Below are 22,540 nucleotides of genomic sequence, written 5' to 3'. Positions count from 1 at the left end.
GCCCGACAGTTGCGTTTTGCATCTTGTTTTCTCTGTGCGGGCCGAACCCGGTCGCATGCTTTCACTACACGAGTTCAGCGGCAGACAGCAGTGGGGTCGCCGCGGAGCAAACGGGCCGACCCCTGCCATACTTTTTCTGGCCTTCTCCGCCAGCGCTATGCGCATGCGCAGTAGCGTTGTGCAAGAGGCGGATTGTTGTGGCCGCCGATCAAGCGGTCGAACCAGGGGAACTTGCCGGTGCGGTATTAAAATGTGATAGCCAGACGCTCGCGCAGGACATGGACGTTGAACTGAGATGTAAACCCGGGTTGGGGGAGGGCTTTAAGGGTGGAGGGTTGTGGGAATGCTCAATTATTCCCACATTCCACCAAAGCGGTCCCGCTATCGCGCTCGGGTGTCGCGGCGTGCATGAGCGACGGGTGGCGAGACACGGCTGCTTCGTGTTCCCGTGCGCCGCGTAGCCCGCGGGGGCGCGCTGCTGTCCGCTGTTCTTCCGCCAAAAAAACCCGAGGGGACGCTCTCTCGGGTTCGGACCACCACAGGAGGCAGAAGTAGGCCACGCCAGCTCTGTCGACCAGAATCCCTTTGTTCTTTTATGGAGAATACCCAGACCGGGTAAGCGTGACCGACATTTCTATTTTTAATGTACGCGGCATCAGAGTTATCTAGTGTGTTTTCTATGTTTTAGTTATTCAATAAATGTCCGGATGTTCGTTTTCACCCGAACCCGCTGTGGCCGCTGTCCAGCGCGCCGCGGGTTGGGATCGCTATCTTTCTCACGCGGGAGGCGCTAGGCGAAGCCTGCTTGCCAGGCTGAGCGAGTAAGGCGACCCCATAATATAGGAGTTCAGTATACTCAGGGCAATTCTCTATCACCTGATTGATCGCGCTGAGATTTAGGCGTACATTCAAGATACCCAGGTGGCCGAAATTAATCCGGAGCCCTCCCCCACGACACACGTTACAGCCCGGGTGCAGCTTCGGCGCGTAAAACACCCTACTTCATATTTCATGTAACACAAATAGCGAACGTCATGCAATGGCTTAAAGTGCATAACCACACATACCATACATAACGGGCAGGCTTACGTTAAGGCGTGAATCTGTACTTCGAGGAGCCCCAATTCTCGTAGATTTTGAGTGCTAGGTGTTTTGTCCATCTTCAGGCGGTCTCGTCTGCAATAGATGAAAAAGAAATTTTTGACTAATAGACAACAAGGGTGTAGTGCAGAAGTGTTAACTGAAGGGTTTTCACTTGTTTTGCAGAGCCAGCATGACGTTCTCCCGCAAGTTCCTTCGCACGGCAACATGGAGCATGGTGCTTTCCATGCGGGACCCTGCAAAAATTTCCGAAGCTTCCCTTGAGAGAAAAAGTAGTCATCCCAAAATAATGACGTCCAGATAGATGGTGCGTACTTACGCAAATATCGGAACAGAATGAAATCTCATTCGCAGGAGCTAGGATACGACATGACTGGGAAGGCGCACTAAAACGCGGACACGAGGAAAAAACAAACAAGACTGACGATGCGACACTTCCCATTGAAGTGAATTTGTGAAGCTCCCGTTTTTGCTTGCACTGCGTAGACTGGTTCAAATTAGCACACTTTTCATCGTTTATCCGGTTGACAAATCGGTAATTATTTTACAAAGCGCGAAAGAAGAAAAACTACCATGCGCGGTTTGCGGCGGCCGCACCAACTAAGGCTGTGACGTTGAGAGGAGGGGCGCTGTGATTCGACGATGCCCAAGGTTAGCAATCACACAAGTTTCGGTTTCGGTTCTGTAAAACATAACCAATGGCTTTGTTGGATGGGCATTCTCAATATCTCAGTAATCATCGTACCGCGCTTCTGCCATGTTGTCGGATGTAAAATGCACAAGATAAGCCTCCCAGGACGGCTTGGAATCGTAGCATTCACTACCCGAGGCCTAAGCAGTGCATGAACGCCCTCCGCGTCCCCGCAGACGCTCAAATGCCATGCGCTTTTCCCCCATATTTGGAGCTTGCCGCACTCATGCCTGTATCGTAAAAAGCGTGCTCGCACCAGGCCAAGGGTCTGTTGATTCTGGCCTGTGCCCGCTGCCTGCAAGCAGTCGGTGCTTATGGCAACAGCACGCCAACGAGAACTCGCTAGCGCGCCAGTGCCAGCCTGCGCGCGTTTTGTGAACTAGTTCGTGTAGCCATGAACGTTGCGGCCCCAAAAAAGGTGAACTCAATATAGAAAACATCGGCGGAAAACAAAAAAGTTAACTTACAAAAAAAAAAAGCTCGTACCCGCGGGGATTCGAACTCGTGACTCGCAAAACATTTGGAGTGAAATCCCAGCGCCCCAGTCTGCTTGGCCACGGAGCGGGACGCGAATGCGTTGCTAATATAGGGTATATATTGTACAACCGGTTTACACTTTTATTTAGTTTTGGCATTTCAAGCCGCTTAGGTGACTATTTGTTGTACTGCGATCGTGCAGTAAGCGTCGCCCGAGTTTCCACAGTAGCTCAAGTCTAGCAATTGCATTTCGTAGACGGAAAAGCGTTCGCAGATGCGTAGTCGTGCTGCTGACCGCTGTGCTTGTTCGCCCAGCGCAAAAAAAGTGCTTCCCGCGCCCTAGTTTTACGCTGTACGGTAAAAATATCAGTTGATTTTATTTGCTTAGTACCTATATTGACTTCGCTGACTCTTCTCCCACCTTCAAGAGGCCTTATATTTTCCTACTGGCGTACCAGTCAGCGAAGCGTCGCATGTGCAGCGCTTGTGTGAAGCGACCTTGACTTGGAGCTAGATACAGTGTACAAACAAACCAAGTAAAGAAAGGCACATACTTCCATTCACAAACGTGTCCTGGCTTCGTTTCAACTAAGCGAACGAATTGCGACCAAGCAATTTTTTTTAACCTCCTTGATTGCGACGACCCGCCGGCGGCCGGCGGACGAAACGCTGGGCCGACTGACTCTGTCGGCCGGGGAGCCGTGCAGTAGCGCAGCCGTGGCGCAGCCAATTGCCAGCTCATCCCCTCCTGACGTCACACGAAAACGCCACAGAAAATGGGCGAGCGTAAAGAGAGGAGGACAGCGTTTTCGAATTAGTTTTTCTACTAAATAAAATCGCGTAAACGCGCCTAGAGTGGTCGAAACATGGCCTGGGGACTCCGGACTACAATTTGCGCTAGTAATCCCGCAATGTTTACATATCACTTCAGTGTCCCTTTAATGAAACAAACTGCGCCTATGTGACACACGAGGTCCGCCATTGCGTTCTGGTCCGCTTTTAAGGAATTCAGTCTCTCTTGCTGAAAGGGCACGAATGGCTTCCTCGCCCGCTTTTTCAATAAGGAACGCTTCGATAATGTCTCTCTCAAGCCTGTCCCTGGCCCTGCGCGGAAATAGTTTCCTCTAACCTCGGTACGCACTCGTAATTTTTGAATGGTCAGATAGGTGCCCTCCAGCTTTGCTTTTCACACCTCAATTGTGATCTCGCACCCTTTCGTTAAAACAGTGAACGGTCTGCCCGATGTAAATTTTCGAGCAACCCATTTGAACTAATACCAGTGCGTGAAAACGTAAAAAAAATTCCGTTTCGGTTACGATTCGGTTCGGAGGAATTTTTTTTTCCGGTAGAGTTCCGCTTCGACTAAATTACAACCCGAACCCGTTCGTGAGATGGTTCGCAAGCTTGAACCGGTTGGCGAACCGGTTCGGAGAGTACAATTACTAGCGAAGTGCGAAGAAGTGTTTCGTAGTTCAACGCAACCATAAAACGTAAATACAAGTTTGACTAATTCAAAACACCTCTTTTCCCTGTAAAATGCGTTCAATTTTAAAAACTTTAAGGAGTTAACCCGTATAATAGGAAAAACAGACGAAGCAGTGACGATTTACCAGGTAGTCTACCATCCAGGTCTTGTGCTGTGTTTGGGACAAGTTAAAGCAGTCGCCGAGGGTCACGACTGTCTGCAGGGTATGCTTTCTGCCGCCTCCTTTGTGTTGTTGTTTAAGTCGCACTCCTCTCTTTTTCTATCACCCTTAATATAAATCCCCTGGAGTTAGGCCCGCGTACCGGTGGGTCACGTCCGTGCCACGGCCGCTCGATGGAAACTAGGTCCTAGTTTCCATCGGGCGGCCGTGTCCGTACATTAGCATGGGGACGTGTTTTTATACCAGCGATGTACTTTGTTTTTTTTTTTGTTGTGAGATAAGAAAAGAAACACTACAGCAGACCCGTAAATGCTACCTATGATTTCGGTTGCTAGGCCACTTAGGATAATTTGTTAGCAGTCACCTTCCGGAGAATGTCACTCAAAGTTTGTAGAAAGCGAGCTTCAGCAACACTCATACTCTCATTATTGCTCTGATCACTAGATAAATTTTCAGATAGCTTTTATTAAATGTGTACATCAACATGAAAACGCGTTCGTTCAATGAACTGCGTTAGAACGGTAGTTTGGGCTAGTTGGTGCATACTGAAATTCGAAACAGCACAAAAAGACGGGACAAGGAAACAACGACACAAGGCGCTGTGTGTCGTCGTTTCCTTGTCCCGTCTTTTAAAGCAAAGCTTTTTACCTCTACCCCCCAAGGGTTCTTTCGCGACCGTTGGTGTCACCCGAAAACTCCAGCGAACAAATAAAAGAATTTACTGGCCCCGCCGGGAATCGAACCTGGAACTAATAGACTAAGAAAGCGAGAGCCCGTTGTCTTACCAATTTAGCTAGGAGCCCAAGCGTGGACCGGGAAGACAGGTGGTGTACTCACCAAGCACATCGATGGGTTTACCCCCTGCGTTCTCGCTGAATGCCACGTGAAAGCGTCACGCGACCACTCACGCCCGTCTAGCGACCCTGTGCGCACCTTGCTCATGTGCTAAGAGTTACAAATAAAGATACTATACTGGCCTCCCTGACATTTAATGCAGTACAGGCGTACAAGCATTTTGAGGGGCTGATTTATATAGGTTTTGTTTCGGGGCTTGGGTGGTGCCGACATTTTGCAATTTAGAAGGAAAGGGTGTACAAGGTGATGGGACGGCACGGGAGGATGTTACACTCTCACTACTAAGTGTAGCAGGGAAGATGTTTTGCTAGATATAGCTGCAAATTTGTCCGAAAACTGAAGTTCTTGCGGCAAGACTGCATAAATCTGCAGTTTAGGAAAAAAAAAGTCACCCCTTTCCCAATTGTCGCTATCTTCAATAGCGAGCACAGGCAGTCTGTTTCACGGTCGTCACATGAGCGGCAATGTCAGTCAGTGTCTAAAGTGCAATGTTGACCGCAGTACTGAAGGACGTTCCATACGGATACGCAGGACCTGAGTGTGCTAATAATTCGAGTAGCACGGATTGCGGGATAGTTGGTTCACGTATATAATTAGAAAAAAACTTTGCGCTAAAGGACGGGACAAAAGAGAGAACGTCGGTGTCGTTCTCTGCTCTCTTCCGTCCCTCAGGGCAAAGTTATTTTAATTATGGGCCAACCAAGCTGTGCAGCTTTCTTGTAGTGCATAAAAATATCCGTATCTCCAAGGGGGGGGGGGCAGTTGCACCCCTTCCGGATGCCCATGGGCGGCGGTTTGTTTCTCAGACTTTCTAATAGCATCTCTGGTGACAGACGGTGGGTATTGTTATCGTGTTAGGTCATTAGTTAGTTGTTGACACTTAGAGGCACAGACGGTGGGTATTGTTGTCGTGTTGATTATTAGTTAGATGTTGACAGTTAGAGGCAAAATCAGCTGGGTCAGAGCATATCCTTCTAAAACGCAGAGACTGACTGTATGGTATACCAAGTTTAGAGTGTTTAACAAGGTTGCTTTTGAAATGCAAGTATTGATGTCGGTCCGTTGGCTTCCTGTACACTGAGGTCACAAGCTTGTTGTCCGATATCCTCACTGAAACATCGAGAAAGTTAATGGCAGATGCGGAATATGAGTGGGAGAATGAAATGCTCGCGTGGGCGTTGTTGAAAGCGGTGACAAATTTTCGAAGTCCCTGTTCCCGATGGCACCAAATGAGAAAAATATCGTCAATGAACCTTCGATAGAAAAGAGGCTGAAGCGTGCGTTGCTTAGAAATTCACACTCCAATGTGCCCATGAAAATATTAGCATAGTTTTGTCCTATTTTTGTTTCCATCGAGGTCCCATCGGTTTGCACGTAGTACGTATTGCCGAACTCGAAGTGGTTCAGCTCCAAGAGAAGCTTTAGAAGCACGCTGAGAGTTTCACTATCAATTGAATTGTCTTGGGAGGCATCATCGTACGCCTGGATGACAGATCGGATGCCGTCCGAGTGTGGAATATTTGTATATAGCGAGGTGACGTCGAGAGCGACTAGCAGGCTATCTTCCGGTATAACTAGATCAATAATATCAGCCAGAAGAAGGTTTGTATCCTTTACATACGAAGGTAGTGTGGGAGGAATGTCATTGATTAAGCTATCGATAAAACTAGAGATCATTTCTGTCGCCGTCCCTATAACGGAGATGATTGGTCTGCCTGGATTTCCTGCTTTATGTATTTTAGGCAACACAAAAGCGTCCTGGAACTGGACTTTATCCGATGGCTGAACGCAGCAAAAAGAGGAGAAATTCTTCATGTGAGAACTCGGCACGGAATAATTAAACTGATGAAATTAAATGTCGGTAAATGTAAGACAATGCGTATAACCAAATCCAAAACAAAAGACATCCCCCTCGCGAGGGGCACGATCAAATGCACAGCATTTCCGTGGGGGTGCGCCGGCAAGTCGTATCTCTCGATCGCGGGACCCGTTTCGCCATCTTTCGGAGGCGCGGGACAACGTGTGGCGCTTTCGAAACAAACCAGAAATGAGTGAAGGATATAAGGCGCGTTCGGTGCAACGAAATCTGTGTCGGTTTCGTGGCTCTGTCGGTAGTGCGCCGGGCACCTTGCGTTCCGCCCGCGGCGTCATGGGTTCGAAACCGGGCGGCGGAAACTCTTATTTCTTTTACAGTGTAGAGTCCTGGCTGCGGACTACGACAATGCGCGCACGCGAACTACGACAAGGCACGCCAACGCCGCGTGACATTGTGAGTTACTAAAATGCTATGCATTTAAAAGACCTGTTGGGCCTTTCCTGCTTTTTTTCGTGGAAATACACTGCTTAAAAAGTACAGGCCTGTTTGATCCTTCGAAGTTACCCCTGTGCTAAAAGGCAAACGGCATATTGCTGGCTTGCAGGGCTAGTTAGACCACCTGGTTATTTTAACCGTGCGTGTTAACCGTGCGTGGTTATTTTAACCGTGCCTGTCACACGGCAGATCTAATGACATTTAGAGCAAAAGTCATTCGTTCTAAATGTCAGTCATTCGGCGCTACACGAGAATACCGAATGGCATTTGAGGCGAATGACATTTAGCGGCTAACTGAGGTCCCCGACCTCAGTTAGTGGCCAAATGAGTAGCCTCGACAGCAGTGGCGCGCACTAGGCACAAAAATTCAGTAATAAACCAAGGAATCCTGTTTCTAAAAACTGTCAGTAAACTTGTATTTTCTTCTTTGTGTTGTTGTTCAAATAAAGTAAGACAAGCAAGTACTAACAAAAAAGAAACTCTCGTCCCCAGTGCGCGCGCTACCCTGATACGGATTTTTTGCGGTCTTGTCTCGGCATGGGATGTCTACTGATGTCACCTAAGCCTGTTTATTTAAAAAATTTATTTAAAAAAATATTCCTTTGTTCCTTTTTTTATGAAATATTATGCGTGAAAACATTCTAGATGCGCTTGAAATATAATTTTGAGGTTTTGCGAGCCCGCTAATCGTCACCGATATCACAATCAAATGACACCTTGAAAAACAGCGCAAAAAAACTCGGACGTACAGAGGTTACAAAGACACGAGCTGCAAGAGGTTACACAGACACGACATAGACAGGTTACAGACAAGGTTACACAGACACGAGCTTACACTCCAAGAATTGCAAAGATTGCTACCCCAAGCTCAATGAAACCCGCATTTTAAAACGGTATCGTGATGCCCGATCCCGCGAAATCTTTAAGGCTTCAGTCAAAGCCAGTAAGGGGGAGGATTGCGTGAGTTCGCCTTCCGTGGCACTCTTTGAGCGCGAGATTGCTTCTCTGGCCGGATAAAAAGAAATTTGTGTGTTTTATCAACTTTTACTCCCGACGCTGCTTTTAAGCTGTTTATTTATCTCGTTTGTACTGGCGTATGATTCCTTTCTTTTCTTCTATTTATTGCCAACGTTAATAAAATTTCACCAGTTGCTCGTCAGCGCTCGTGTCTGTGTAACCTCTCTACGTCCGAGTTTTTTCCGCTGTTTTTCAAGGTGTCATGCATACCCAACTAGCACAAAATCAAGCTTTTGATTGATTGTAGGGTTTAACGCGCCGACGCAACGCAGGCGATGAGGCGCGCCGTAGTGGAGGGCTCCGGATTAATTTTGACCACCTGGGGATCTTTATCAAAGTCAATCTTTATTGCAATCAAATGACATTTGTTTCGCGTTTAGACCCGCGCGGCCGCGGACCGAATGTCCTTGACAGCTAATGTCATTCAGTTTGAATGACATTAGGTTTGTCGTGTGACAGGGGTATAAATCTCGACACATGGAAGTTGCGTTTTTTTGTATGTCACTACGAAGGCAGCCGGGTGCGGTGATTGAACCCGCACCTTGTGGTCAATAGCCAAAGGCTCAGCCACCGAGCAGCTCTTGAGGGTCGCACTTGTCAAGTATTTGAACTTTCTAGGTGTGCGACCTTTTTAAGGCGCATTCAGAAATGGAACAAGCATGCACATGTCGCGTGTTGGCCTTCGCCGTTGCGCAGTGCAGCAATCCAGCGGCCCGATTGTCCCTAAATAGTCGTAGCCAGGAAATGGCAAAGTCGATGATTCATATCGTCTGCAGGCTGCCCAGAGGGTGACACTTCGTTTGCTGAGCCTTGTGCTCTGCTCGCACTGTCAGCAGCCGCATACCATTACAACATTTGTACACATACCTTTGGTCATTTTGCAATGACTAATGGAGCATTGATAGTGTTGAGGCTGATATTAAAAGGAACGTGCGTGAGCAGTTGCGGAGCCCAGGTGTGTGAATGCTGATGATGATGATGATAGTTGGGTTTTATTGGCGCAAGGCCGACTATGGGCAAAGAGCGCCAAAAAGAAGTTACTGAATTGTGATGAGACTGTAAATACTAGAATATGTGACTAAAAGTAAAAGTGATGCAAAACAAAAGACAATGGAGATGGCTGGTGTATAGGGCCAGGATGATTACAAGTGATATGACAAAAGCTGCAGAAAGTTCACCTCAGCTAAAAACTTAAAAACACGCTGACTAGAAAACATTGGTTCGTCGGCTAAAAAATATGATGGGTGCAAAGGAATGTGTCGTCTGTATAATTCAGGGAAATTTTTGTGTCGTGTTGTGTCAAGTGCTCTGCATGTGATTAGTATGTGGACTACGGATAGGCCCTTTCCACACCTGCTACACGTGGGTCCCGAAGTTCCAGTGAGCAGGTGGGAGTGCGTCGCATGTGTGTGGCCTATCCGCAGCCTAGCCAGGGAAACTTCAGTGTATCTGTTGTGTGAGTCAGTTATGTAGCGTCCCAGTTGTGGTTTTATTACGTGTAGTTTGTTGTCTGTTTGTTGACTCCAGTGTAGTTGCCATGTGTTACGAAGTTGGCGTCTGATGTGTGTCTTTAGGTCGGTGTAAGGTACTGTTGTTATGTCAACTGTGGTCATGAGAGCAGCAGCACCAGCCATTTGATCAGCGGTCTCATTGCCAGGGATCCAACAGTGACCTGGTACCCAGCATATGGTTATTTCTAAATCTGGAGCCTATGCAGTCATTATGACCTTTAAAAGAACATTGATTACATAGTTTTTTGACGACCTTCCCGATGACAATGCCTGCACAACGCTTAGAGAATCTGTGTAGACGATGGACTTTGGAAGCTTATGTTCGACGATGTGATTTGACACGAGTAAAATGGCATACGCTTCTGCCGTGTAAATACTGCTGTGAAAATTCATTGTTTTGACAACTCTAAAATTTGGTCCGTGCGCTGCACAAGAGACAGTAGAACCAGTTTTGGACGCGTCACTATAGAATTCTGCGCACCTGTACTTGTCCTGCAGGAACAGGAAGTGCTGCAGAATTGCATTCCTGGGTACCCTATTTTTTTCTACAAGAGTGAATGACCGGTCGCATGTTACATTACGAAGATTCCGTGGTGCGATGAAATTATCAATGGGTGTCTTGTGCGTGTCTGAAAGGGGGACATTGAGTGCAGAAGCCTCCTCTCTGACTCTGAGAGAGCACGGTAAGGGAATAGATGGCCTGTTTAAAAAGAGTTGTAAATTTGATGTATCGTTCATGATGGGATTAAAAGGATGGTTGGACAGAGACACGATCTTGGATGCATACAACAGGTCAACATGCTCCCGCTGATGCCCTAGGCACCATTTGTCGCACTCGACATAAAGACTTTCAACAGGGCTAGTGCGGAATGCGCCACATGAGAGGCGAAGGCCAAGATGCAGCACTGGGTCGAGCATTTTCAGTGCTGTTTTTGTAGCCCACCCATACACGACACTGCCGTAGTCGAGCCGAGACCCCACCAACGCTGTGTACAGGCGCAGCAGGAGTTGTTTGTCGGCCCCATAAGATTTATGTGAGAGGACCTTAAGTATATTCATTGTTTTTAAGCATTTGCATTTGAGCTGTCTGATATGTGGCATGAATGTAAGTTTTTCGTCGAATAAAATACCTAAAAACTTGTGCTCCTTGTTCACAGGAATTGGCACATTCGCAAGTGTGATGTCTGGGTCCGGGTGGATGCCACGCCTCCTGGAGAACAGAACACAAGAGCTCTTTGCGGGATTAAGATTAAAGCCATTTTTGTCAGCCCAGCCGGCAAGTTTCTTGACGCCGAGCTGGACTTGACGTTCGCAGATGGACAGGTTACACAATTTAAAGGATATCTGCACGTCATCTACATACATAGAATAAGAGATTGTACGTGGCAGTGCCTTTCCAAGAGACTTCATTTTTACTATGAAGAGGGTGCAGCTCCCACCTTGCGGCACGCCATTTTCTTGCACGTGAACATTTCACAGTGCACATCCAACTCTGACGCGAAAGGTTCTCTCCGACATATAACTACAAAGGATGTTCAACATGTTGCCCGCAACACCGATTGACTTTAGGTCACTGAGGATACCGTACCGCCAAGCGGTGTCATAGGCTTTCTCTATGTCGAAAAACACCGTAAGACAAAATTGTTTATGCACAAAGGCATCCTTTATATATGTTTCATGAGCTACGAGTTGATCGTTCGTTGATCGCCCCGCCCTGAAGCCTGCCTGGCAGCTCTCGAGAAGACCGTTCTACTCAAGGAAGTACACGAGCCTGCGATTTATCATCTTCTCGAGAAGCGTGCACAGGCAGCTGGTCAGGGCAATGGGTCGATAGCTAGCAGGAGAGGAAGGTTCCTTCCCTTCTTTCAAGAATGCTACAACTATGGCCTCCCTCCAAGACTTTGGAATGTGCCCCGAAAGAAATATCTTGTTGTAAAGGTGAAGGAGTGTTACAAGAGTGTCTGTGTGTAAGTGCTGTATCATTGTATATGTAATGTTATCTGGGCCTGGAGCTGAGGGTTTACACGTGCTTAGAGCAGCCCTCAGCTCATGTAGTGAAAACAGGGAGTTGTAAGAAGTCTGTGATTTGTTGTTGTCACGTAGGGACTTCTTCTCACAAGAGGCTTTATGGTTCAGGAAAGTGTTTGTGTAGTGCGCAGAGCTTGACACGTGTTGAAAGTGTTGTGAAATTGTGTTAGCCTTTTCTTCTAGTGTGTCCCCAGTTGTGCTGACCAAGGGCAGGCTATGTGTATGTTGTCCTTTAAGTTTACGTATTCGTGTCCATACCTTGCGTGTGTCTGTGTATGAATTTACGGATGTTATGAAGGAGCGCCAACTATCCCGTTTTGCCTCACGGCGCACGCGCTTTCCCAAGGCATTTGCTCTTTTAAAAGAAATTAAGTTAGCCGACGTGGGGTACCGGCGAAGGACACCCCACGCCTTGTTCTGGGCCACTCGAGCTCGCCTGCAGTCCTCGTTCCACCAGGGTCTCCTTGGGTTGCGTGGGGCACCGGAGGCCTGGAGAATGGACTTTGCGGCAGCGTCGAGGATGTGCGCCGTGAGCAGTAGGGTCCCCTCTTCTACGTGTAGGTGTTTTATGGATGTGTAGTGCAGTTTAGATGTTTCTGTGAATGCACTCCAGTTTGCTCTTCCCTCACTCAACCTTTTATGAGAGGGGGGAGTGTCTGTGCCTATGCCTATGTATGTCAATTTGGTGGGGAAGTGGTCACTACTATATAGGTTTGTGTCCACATGCCACTCAAGAAATGGGAAAAGAACTGCAGAGCCAAGAGCCAAGTCAAGATGTGAATAACTGTTTTGTCCTATGTTATAATATGTAGCTTGGTTTTTGTTAAAAAGGCATGCTCCCGATGATGTTAGAAATTTTTCAATTAGGCGACCTCGGGCATCTGTGCGGGAAGAGCCCCAGATTGAATTATGTGCATTGAGGTCGCCTAAGACTAAGTACGGTTCAGGTAGTTAATCTATCAGGGCCTCAAAATCAGTGTTCGATAGTTGGTAATCCGGAGGGATGTAGAGGGAGCATACCGTTCAAAACCTATCATAAATAATTGTTCGAATCGCGACAGCTGCAAGCATGGTGTTTAGGTGGATGGTGTGACACGCTAAGGATTTTCGGGCTACTATGGCCACACCACCTGAAGAATAAGTGCAAGTGTGCCTGTCTTTTCGAAAAACCAAGTAGCTATTCAAGAAGTTAGTATGTTTACTATTTAGGTGTGCTTCCTGAAGACACATGAGACTTGGCTGATGTGAATGAAGTATCTCGTACACATCATCTAGATTGTTGATAAGGCATCTACAGTTCCATTTAATGATGTTGTCTGTTCCCATTATTTACATTTAAGAATGACTGGAGTGTGTGTGTGTGTGTTCATGTGTCGTCTTTCGGGGCTGTTACTCTGGGATTGGGCTTTTTGGGCCTGTCTGTAGGCTTGGAAGTCGGTGGCCGCTCCTTGCGCTGCGTTGCAGGCAGGAACGGCCCGACATCCATCTCGTCGCCGGATGTCCGAGGGGTGCCCGACGGACCGGGCCCCCCGGACTTGGCCCCCCCTCGGGAGCCCTTCGTTTGAGCCGCCACCGCCGAGGGCGGCCGGGGCGCCAGAGGTGGCACGGGCGGTGCGGTGGTGGTGGGAGCCGGTGCGGGGCCCGTGGTGTCCATCACCTCGGTACCCTCCAACGTACTGGAGGACGGGGACACAGAGGCGGGAGCGGCACCGGTCCCGACGGAAGACGTTGCCACCACAACCGGTGCTGCCTCAGCAAGCGGCGAGGTGGCGGGTTGGGCTGCCAGAGGCAACCCAAGGGGGGTGGGCGCGGGAGGGACCAGGTCAGACTCGCTGAACTGGGTCCCTGTGGAAACTAGACGCCGCTCCGCCCCCCGGCGAGCTGCGTCGGCGTACCTCCCCAGGGGGAAAGAGGCGAACCTCTTTCGCGCCTCTGGGAAGGTAAGGTTCTCAGTGACTTTCACCTTGATGATTTCCTTCTCCTGTTCGAATTTCTCGCATGTTCTAGAGTAGGCCCCGTGGGGTCCCTGGCAGTTAGCACAGATGAGGGTTTGCGATGGGCAGTTGTCAGATGGATGATCGTGTTGTGCACACTTGGCGTATGTTAGTCGACCACGGCAGGCGGTAGTGCCATGCCCAAACCGCTGACATTTAAAACACCGGCGCGGGTTGGGGATGTATGGCCTGACGGGGCAATGAATGACGGGGAAAATTTACTGATTCAGGAACTGTGGAATGGTCGAAAGTCAATATTACATGTTTTGTTAGGATTTCCTTGTTATCTCGGCGAATCATGATACGCCTCACTGCTGTCACACCTTGGTCCTTAAGGCCTTCCAACAGATCGGTGTCAGTTTCATTCAGCAGATCTGACTCAGAGATCACACCCTGGGAACTATTAAGGCTACGGTGGGGTGTGACCCTGATGTCGAGATCTGCGATGCGAGTTTGAGTCAAGAGATTTGTAGCTTGTTGCTTGTTATTCACTTCTACAAGAACTTCTCCTGTTCTGAGTTTTTTGGCTTTGTAGGACTGACCAACAATGCCCTCAAGAAATTTGGAGATCAGGAAGACACTTTGTGGCAAGGGGGTTCGACGCATCAACAGATTCAATTACCTAAAACCTAGCATAGTTGTCCGGCTTTGGGAAACTCGTCGTTGGCAACGGAGGAAAGGATACTTCGGTGCGGCCCCTTTTAGGGGGCCGATCTTTGGATTTGGAAAATTTGGAAACGATTGATTGATTGATTGTGGGGTTTAACGCGCCGACGCAACGCAGGCGATGAGGCGCGCCGTAGTGGAGGGCTCCGGATTAATTTTGACCACCTGGGGATCTTTATCGTGCGCCGAAATCTCGTAAAACCATATATCATAGTATAAAAGCAGGGAGACGGGGGTACTTTCTTCTTTGACTTTACCCTGATGGTCAAAAAAATCCGGAGCTCCCTGCCTGGTGAACAGACAGGGAGCCCATCCGCCGGAGCTTGACCTGGGCTCCGACGGCCACCGTTTGAGGTTTCTACCCTTCACCTTAAAACCCATTACCACGGTCAGTTACAGCGTGAGTGTGGGGGCTCGGGGTCCGCGGTATCGCCAGTACCGTCACCAAGATTAATCAAGGTGCCCCGTGCGGGGCTGTGTGAATGCTGTTGACCGCGAATTATCAACAGCCGATGGTCGAACCGTTTCGTCGCGAACCGTAACTGTTATTTCTTTTTAACGCAAAGCTTTACTACTTTCGTCCAGCGATTTCGTGGGCGATACGCAAAGTGACCTTTCGACCGGAGACACACCCCCGGCGACACAACCCTCGCAGCGCATCGCGTGAATCGCCGGGCCCGCTGTCGGCGCTGCGCGCAAGGCCACGTTTTCAGTCGTCTTGCTCAGCACGAGAGCGGCGGTGGCCGCCGCCGCCGCTGCGTCGGCAGCCGACCACTCCCGCAACCTCCCATGCATGCGGCGCTGGGTCGTTTCGGGCAACGGGACTCGTCTCGCGCCCGACGAAGAGGAACGGTGCGTTTGCCGCGTTCGCCCGACCTCCTTCTGTGAGCGTTGCATGGAACCGAACGGCTTTGAGAAGTGTTCGGCAACAGAGCAAAAACAAAAGGTTAACCGAGCGAAACCAAGACTCAACCAGACTAGGCCAAGCTTTTGCTTTGCATATCCAAGGTTAGCTGAACTACGCCGTAGCCATTTTTTCGGTTCAATTCCGGCTCCGGATAAGCGTACGCAAAAAATAATGGTTCGGGTTCGGGTTTCGTTCCGGGGAAAATACCAGTCCTGATCCAGTTTTAAGTTCTTTTCGGTTCCGGTTCCAGACCCTGGTTCATACAGAACATTTTCTGTGCACTCAGTGTACCACGTCTCATCCTTTGTGCACGACATCATCGGGAAATCTTTGCAACTTGACAGGTGCGCTAAAACCAGCATTCACGCCGTATCTCTGCGCTTCTTTTTTTAAAGCGAAGCTTTCTTTGTCTCACTGATGTCGTGTGTATACTTCCGACCAAGACCCACTTCCAGAAAGCAAACTTTCTCTGACGCTGGTGATGAACGAAGGTGACGTGAAAGATGGTTGAAACACGACGCATTCTCTGGATGTTTTCAAAGTCCAAATCAAAGAGAAAATCAGCATTGTCGCGCCTCAAACGCGGGCAGGAAATCCACAGAGTCTGTTTTCACAAAGGCACATGATTCGCCTCAAGAAAAAAAACTCTTCCCGTGGTCGGAATCGAAGCTGTGTGCTTCGCGTTATGATGTGGACGTCTATCTATTCGCGCAACCACTGCACTGCCGAAGCAGTTTAAATTTCGGAGTTTGACTCGATTGGACTGGAGAAAGCTTCCCGTAGTAACCGTATTTCTTTTAAGGAAGGGGTGCTTGACTTTTTGTATGCCATGTGACACTCGGTCCCAGTATGGAATGACGTGAACCCTTGGTCGCCCTCCTTTTTTTGTGCGTCACATCTTGCAAAAGCGCCTCACAAACACCCCGCAAAATGAAAGACAAGAACCCTGCTTTCTCGAGCCGTTCAATCTGACAGTCGAAGCTCGATTGTACTGGCTGGGTATGAAATCTGTTCAACGCAGCCCTTAGGCATTTGAAGGCTCCAGCAGTGCGCAAAGATGCATGAGACGCACTACACTAAGTGCACGATGTTGTTTATGCAGTCCCAATGCGTTACTACAAAGTTTTCATCGGGAATACCCGTCGCTATTTTAACGAAAGAGCGCGAGAACACAATCGGGCTGTAAAAATTAAGGATGGACGGCACATGCCTGATCATTGCCAAAACTGGCGAAGCTTGCACTAAGACGCGCGAGGCTCGAAGTGAATGTTCACTTGATCTGATGTCAAGTTAGGCAAATATTTCCCTCCAAAATATTTTCGCAGTGGCCGTGACTGTATTACATACAGCCCTAGGAAGACCGTCATTTAGGCGACTTTGGGCATGTTCACTTCCCCATGTTCCCGCCGTAAGGACCGTAAACCGGCCCCATTACGATTCTTGGGTTTCGGCTCTGCATACTGGAGTCAGTTGTATACTCGTCTTCACTCTCGTGCTCCGTTTCGCCGGGGTGTGGCACACAATGCCTGTTCCTCGGTGGAATCGGCACGTGGGCTAACGAAGCCAAAAAACAAGCACAAACTCCAAAGCCAACTGTGCCGTACAGCAGCAGGGTATACAATAAGGCACCACGCGGCTTCTCTTCGAGTCAAAGGAATCACGAAACACATCTTTATGACAGATGACATTGTTCTGGAGGGTTGTTGGCTCTGTCAGTAAGCTAACTTCCACGAATACACCGTTTTAAAATGTCACCATGGCTTTTTTCCGGCGTAGAAGTGCGACAAAGTGGTGGCGTACATTGATTTGTCCGAGGTTGTTCCTACCCTGGGCGAAAGCATTGAAATGAGATGGATAGGCAGAGGCATTCTTTATCTCAAAGTTCAATCCCAACGTAGGCTTATAGGACTATCGACAATATATACCGAATGCCCATGACGGTAGTTATTACGCGACACGCGTACGATTAAAAGCATTTTACAGAAAAGCTGTCAGTGCTGTGTCAGCGCAACTTTTCTCGTCATTTGTCAGCCCAAAGTATTCATTGTGCTTAGAAGACGCTTGTGCGCTGCTGCAGGACGAATACAAGCCTCTGTTTCCCGACTGCACTTCATACGTGCTGCGTTTCTTTTCTCTCTTGATGGGCACACATTCCATTCAGTGACATTCTGCAAATTCACATTCTATATATGCACCGCAGAATGCTTCGGGATAACATCGCTTTACTAGCCTGTCCCGTCATTTCCCACCGATAGAAGAATGTCGACTAAAATTCCTATTCGCTCTAATAATAGGCAGTAACAAATTAACTTCATGACTGGGACCTGCGACGTCCCCAAGCATGAGGGTAATGAAAGGTGTGCTTCATATTCTCATGGCGCGTTGCAGAGAAGCGGTTCTAGAAAAAAAGAACATGAACTTGGAAATGGACGACGTTTAGTGCATCGTTGTAAAGGCAACTTTCGTGCCCGCAACTTACATGGTCTGGGTGGCTTCAGGTGGGGGTCCTGTTCTAGTCCTCGCTTCTTGGAACTTTCGTCTTCATTCGCAGGTGACCGCTGGGAAATGAGTGAGAAACAAAGTTACGCGTCGCAGCTAGTGACGCCGGAGTACTGTCGCTGATTAACTGCGGAGCTCTTCAGGCGCCCGGCTTGCCGCCGTAGCTCGAGCCCGGTCCCGCTATCTAGCCACCGTAGTCACGCGGCGCCACGGACCCCAACAAAGGTCCGCCCATTCAGCCTAGCGGTCAAAAGTTGAGAGGATACTTGAACTAGAAGTACGTATAAGCAGAACAGTTCGAAAATCGTGGAGCACACGTCCACGTTAGTTGGCGCAAAAAAAAAACTGCAGGTACATCTGAAGCGAGGAAGAGGAGGAATAAACGTCCATATGAAGCAGTTCGCCTTGGGAAAGAGTCCTTATTGACCGTCCGGCTTCTTGGGTCCTCTTCACCAACCAAAGCTGGTCGCCAGGGTCCGAGCTAGACAGTGCTCTCTCCCAGTGCTCAGGGGAGGAGAAGGGCAGCGGGTAGGTTGCGGTTCTTATCGCAGCCCCACACAATAAGGTATGTACTTAACCGGCAGTCCCCGCGTTTATTCAGTTAGAACACTCGTTGGGTCGGTTCGTACGATAGTAAGCGAAAAAAAAAAATCGTGCCAATCCACCCTGCGGATGTGGTTGGAAAGCAAAGCTGTCAACGACACCCATAAGGATTACCCATGCGACGTCACTTACATTCACTCACATCGCTCTCCAAATAGCAAAACCAGAGAGAAGTTAAATGCACATACCTACATCACTTATTACTTCAAAGAGATATTCATGTTAAGGTTAAATCAATGCATGAACCATGAACGGTGTTTGGTTGAGTATTGGTGTAGCACAAGAGTGGAAACTTTTTTTATAAAATTAAAGTAAACACCAACCTGGTGTTAGACGAACTGTCTTTTCCTTCTCTGTGCCGCAGACGGAGGCGACGAAATTTGCGGCAGAGAAGGAGGAGAAGGAAGGAGTACTCTGTGCAGATTTCTGAACGGCCCATAGTGCAGCCCTGGGGAGTGACTCCTTCTTCTGTGGGGCCCATATGCAGTCCGCGCGGCCTGTGTTCTGTCCACCCGCTGAAGGTGGATAGGAAGAGAGGGCCTGGAGAGCAGCATCTCCCATTGCTCTTGTTGCGTATTTGACGGAAAGAGAGGAGGGTGCTCACACCCGAATTTCGGGGCGGAGTTTTCAATACTTCTGAGCAAAATTTACATTCAGCGTCGTAGCGATTCGGACACATTAAGTGAAGACGCGTAGGCTGTGGGAAGGAGCCCGGATTGTATGATTGTATGAGCCGTAGGGTAGTTTGTTGTTCTCTGGGAAGGTCAGGGTAAGGCGAAGGTACGGTCAGTCTCAGAAGGCGATAATGCTGGGTTATCTCCCTGAACGTGACAAGCGGGTGAGTGTCCTCGTGCAGCTCCATAGCACTGGAAGTAAAAGCGCAGGCTTGTTGGGTGGGCGTATTTGTTGCCCTCCATTGAAGTGTGAGGGGGTGTCCAGATGAGTTGAATCAATCGTTTGGGGAGTGGTTTTTTAGTACGCGCAGTGCAGGTCAAGACACCCAACCCTACTGGTAATTCCAGTAGGCTTGCTGGGAATCGATGACTACCCTCCGAACCCCTGGTTGAGCGAGAGCAAAGTCCAGTTCCAGGACGCTTTTGTGTTGCCTAAAATACATAAAGCAGGAAATCCAGGCAGACCAATCATCTACGTTATAGGGACGGCGACAGAAATGATCTCTAGTTTTATCGATAGCTTAATCAATGACATTCCTCCCACACTACCTTCGTATGTAAAGGATACAAACCTTCTTCTGGCTGATATTATTGATCTAGTTATACCGGAAGATAGCCTGCTAGTCGCTCTCGACGTCACCTCGCTATATACAAATATTCCACACTCGGACGGCATCCGATCTGTCATCCAGGCGTACGATGATGCCTCCCAAGACAATTCAATTGATAGTGAAACTCTCAGCGTGCTTCTAAAGCTTCTCTTGGAGGTGAACCACTTCGAGTTCGGCAATACGCACTACGTGCAAACCGATGGGACCTCGATGGAAACAAAAATAGGACAAAACTATGCTAATATTTTCATGGGCACATTGGAGTGTGAATTTCTAAGCAACGCACGCTTCAGCCTCTTTTCTATCGAAGGTTCATTGACGATATTTTTCTCATTTGGTGCCATCGGGAACAGGGACTTCGAAAATTTGTCACCGCTTTCAACAACGCCCACGCGAGCATTTCATTCTCCCACTCATATTCCGCATCTGCCATTAACTTTCTCGATGTTTCAGTGAGGATATCGGACAACAAGCTTGTGACCTCAGTGTACAGGAAGCCAACGGACCGACATCAATACTTGCATTTCAAAAGCAACCTTGTTAAACACTCTAAACTTGGTATACCATACAGTCAGTCTCTGCGTTTTAGAAGGATATGCTCTGACCCAGCTGATTTTGCCTCTAACTGTCAACATCTAACTAATAACCTAACACGACAACAATACCCACCGTCTGTGCCTCTAAGTGTCAACAACTAACTAATGACCTAACACGATAACAATACCCACCGTCTGTCACCAGAGATGCTATTAGAAAGTCTGAGAAACAAACCGCCGCCCATGGGCATCCGGAAGGGGGGCAACTGCCCCCCCCCCCTTGGAGATACGGATATTTTTATGCACTACAAGAAAGCTGCACAGCTTGGTTGGCCCATAATTAAAATAACTTTGCCCTGAGGGACGGAAGAGAGCAGAGAACGACACCGACGTTCTCTCTTTTGTCCCGTCCTTTAGCGCAAAGTTTTTTTCTAATTATATACGTGAACCAACTATCCCGCCATCCGTGCTACTCGAATTATTAGCACACTCAGGTCCTGCGTATCCGTATGGAACGTCCTTCAGGACTGCGGTCAACATTGCACTTTAGACACTGACTGACATTGCCGCTCATGTGACGACCGTGAAACAGACTGCCTGTGCTCGCTATTGAAGATAGCGACAATTGGGAAAGGGGTGACTTTTTTTTTCCTAAACTGCAGATTTATGCAGTCTTGCCGCAAGAACTTCAGTTTTCGGACAAATTTGCAGCTATATCTAGCAAAACATCTTCCCTGCTACACTTAGTAGTGAGAGTGTAACATCCTCCCGTGCCGTCCCATCACCTTGTACACCCTTTCCTTCTAAATTGCAAAATGTCGGCACCACCCAAGCCCCGAAACAAAACCTATATAAATCAGCCCCTCAAAATGCTTGTACGCCTGTACTGCATTAAATGTCAGGGAGGCCAGTATAGTATCTTTATTTGTAACTCTTAGCACATGAGCAAGGTGCGCACAGGGTCGCTAGACGGGCGTGAGTGGTCGCGTGACGCTTTCACGTGGCATTCAGCGAGAACGCAGGGGGTAAACCCATCGATGTGCTTGGTGAGTACACCACCTGTCTTCCCGGTCCTCGCTTGGGCTCCTAGCTAAATTGGTAAGACAACGGGCTCTCGCTTTCTTAGTCTATTAGTTCCAGGTTCGATTCCCGGCGGGGCCAGTAAATTCTTTTATTTGTTCGCTGGAGTTTTCGGGTGACACCAACGGTCGCGAAAGAACCCTTGGGGGGTAGAGGTAAAAAGCTTTGCTTTAAAAGTGGCCGCGGATGAAATCGGATGACGCGTTCCGAACGGCGCTAAGGCAAGTGAGATATGAAAGCAAGCACACAAAGAACAGAACTCCCGGACATGCTGTTACAGGTGGAGGGTGCGCGAGCACTGCGAAGGCGGAAAAATTGAATTACATTGAACAACTCTGTTAAATTTATCAAGAGAGGAAGTGCGTGAGGGGTGGTAGCAAAGAGCGAAAGACGGCGCCACAGCCACTCTGGCGAATCACTGCTCTTTATACTTCCGGCAGCTTTCACGCTGAGTGGAACTACCTTAATCTTTTGGTTTTCGGCTTTTGCCTGGCGACCATCCAATTTCCATGATTTACCAGCGCAAATTAAACGGGACGAGAGAGGAGTACACAACACGAGCGCTACTAACAACTGAAGGTTTATTGAAAAGAAGGAAAACACATAAAGAGTTGGCCTGCGCACTAACCACAGCCGTGACGTAGACCACGCGCGATACACACTCTCCACAGCCCAGATAGCTGAAGCTCAAGTACTGTCGAGATAAGCAACTTCACTATCCAGCAGTGACACCGAGGGCGAGCTAATGCACGACTCAGAATTCTTTTTTATCAAGAAGGCTTCCCAAATTTCTCTCGTGCGTGTGTCATTGTGTGTAAACAGAACGCTTGTAAGGTTAAACTTGGGGTAACAACCATGCTTAGAGCAATGCTACGCAACATAGAACTTGGGTGTGCGCTTTAGTGTATTGCGATGTTCCCGCAAGCGCTCATTAATGCACCGCCCCGTCTGTCCAGTATATATCTTTTTACACGACAAGGGAATGCAGTACACAACTTTGGTTTTGCATTCAACAAACTGTGACTGGTGTTTCACACCACAGCCCTTTTTGTGCGAAGACCCACTTGTTTTGCTATTTAACTTCCTGTCGATCGCAGGACAAAGCTTTTCTAACTTATTTTTTGCTGGAAAAACCACACCCACGTTGAACCTCCCAGCTACCTTTTTCACCCTATGCGAAATTGCGTGCATATACGGGATAACCGCAAAACGCTGTGCTTCATCCTTTGCCCGCCTTGATCTTCCGGAATTTTTCCATTTTGAGAAAACCTTGTTAGCCGCAGAAACAAGCACATGTTCCGGGAAACCTGCCTGTTTTAGTCTGGTAACTTGG

General features: G+C 48.4%; 1 protein-coding gene across 4 annotated transcripts in view; it reads right to left on the bottom strand.

Moving 5' to 3' along the window:
* The window catches only part of LOC144151967 (snRNA-activating protein complex subunit 4-like), a 288,952-nt gene that overhangs the window by 198,062 nt on the left and 68,350 nt on the right, over positions 1-22,540 (bottom strand). For all 4 annotated transcript variants that reach the window (XR_013319020.1, XM_077683153.1, XM_077683152.1 and 1 more), the window contains exons 5-7: positions 17,684-17,762; positions 1,256-1,337; positions 1,090-1,176 (exon numbers count right to left, since the gene is read on the bottom strand). Coding sequence is in view for 3 of the 4 variants with exons in the window: in XM_077683153.1 (XP_077539279.1) it covers positions 1,090-1,176; positions 1,256-1,337; positions 17,684-17,762 (248 nt within the window). In the remaining variant the exon portion in view is untranslated. The remainder of the gene's footprint in view (positions 1-1,089; positions 1,177-1,255; positions 1,338-17,683; positions 17,763-22,540) is intronic.

This window comes from Haemaphysalis longicornis, unplaced genomic scaffold (genome assembly GCF_048455015.1).
Source record: "Haemaphysalis longicornis isolate Haplotype H1 unplaced genomic scaffold, Haemaphysalis longicornis Haplotype H1 scaffold_9, whole genome shotgun sequence".
Classification (NCBI taxonomy): Eukaryota; Metazoa; Arthropoda; class Arachnida; order Ixodida; family Ixodidae; genus Haemaphysalis; species Haemaphysalis longicornis.
Note: the sequence above shows the minus strand (reverse complement) of the source record. Positions and strands in the feature narration are given on the sequence as shown.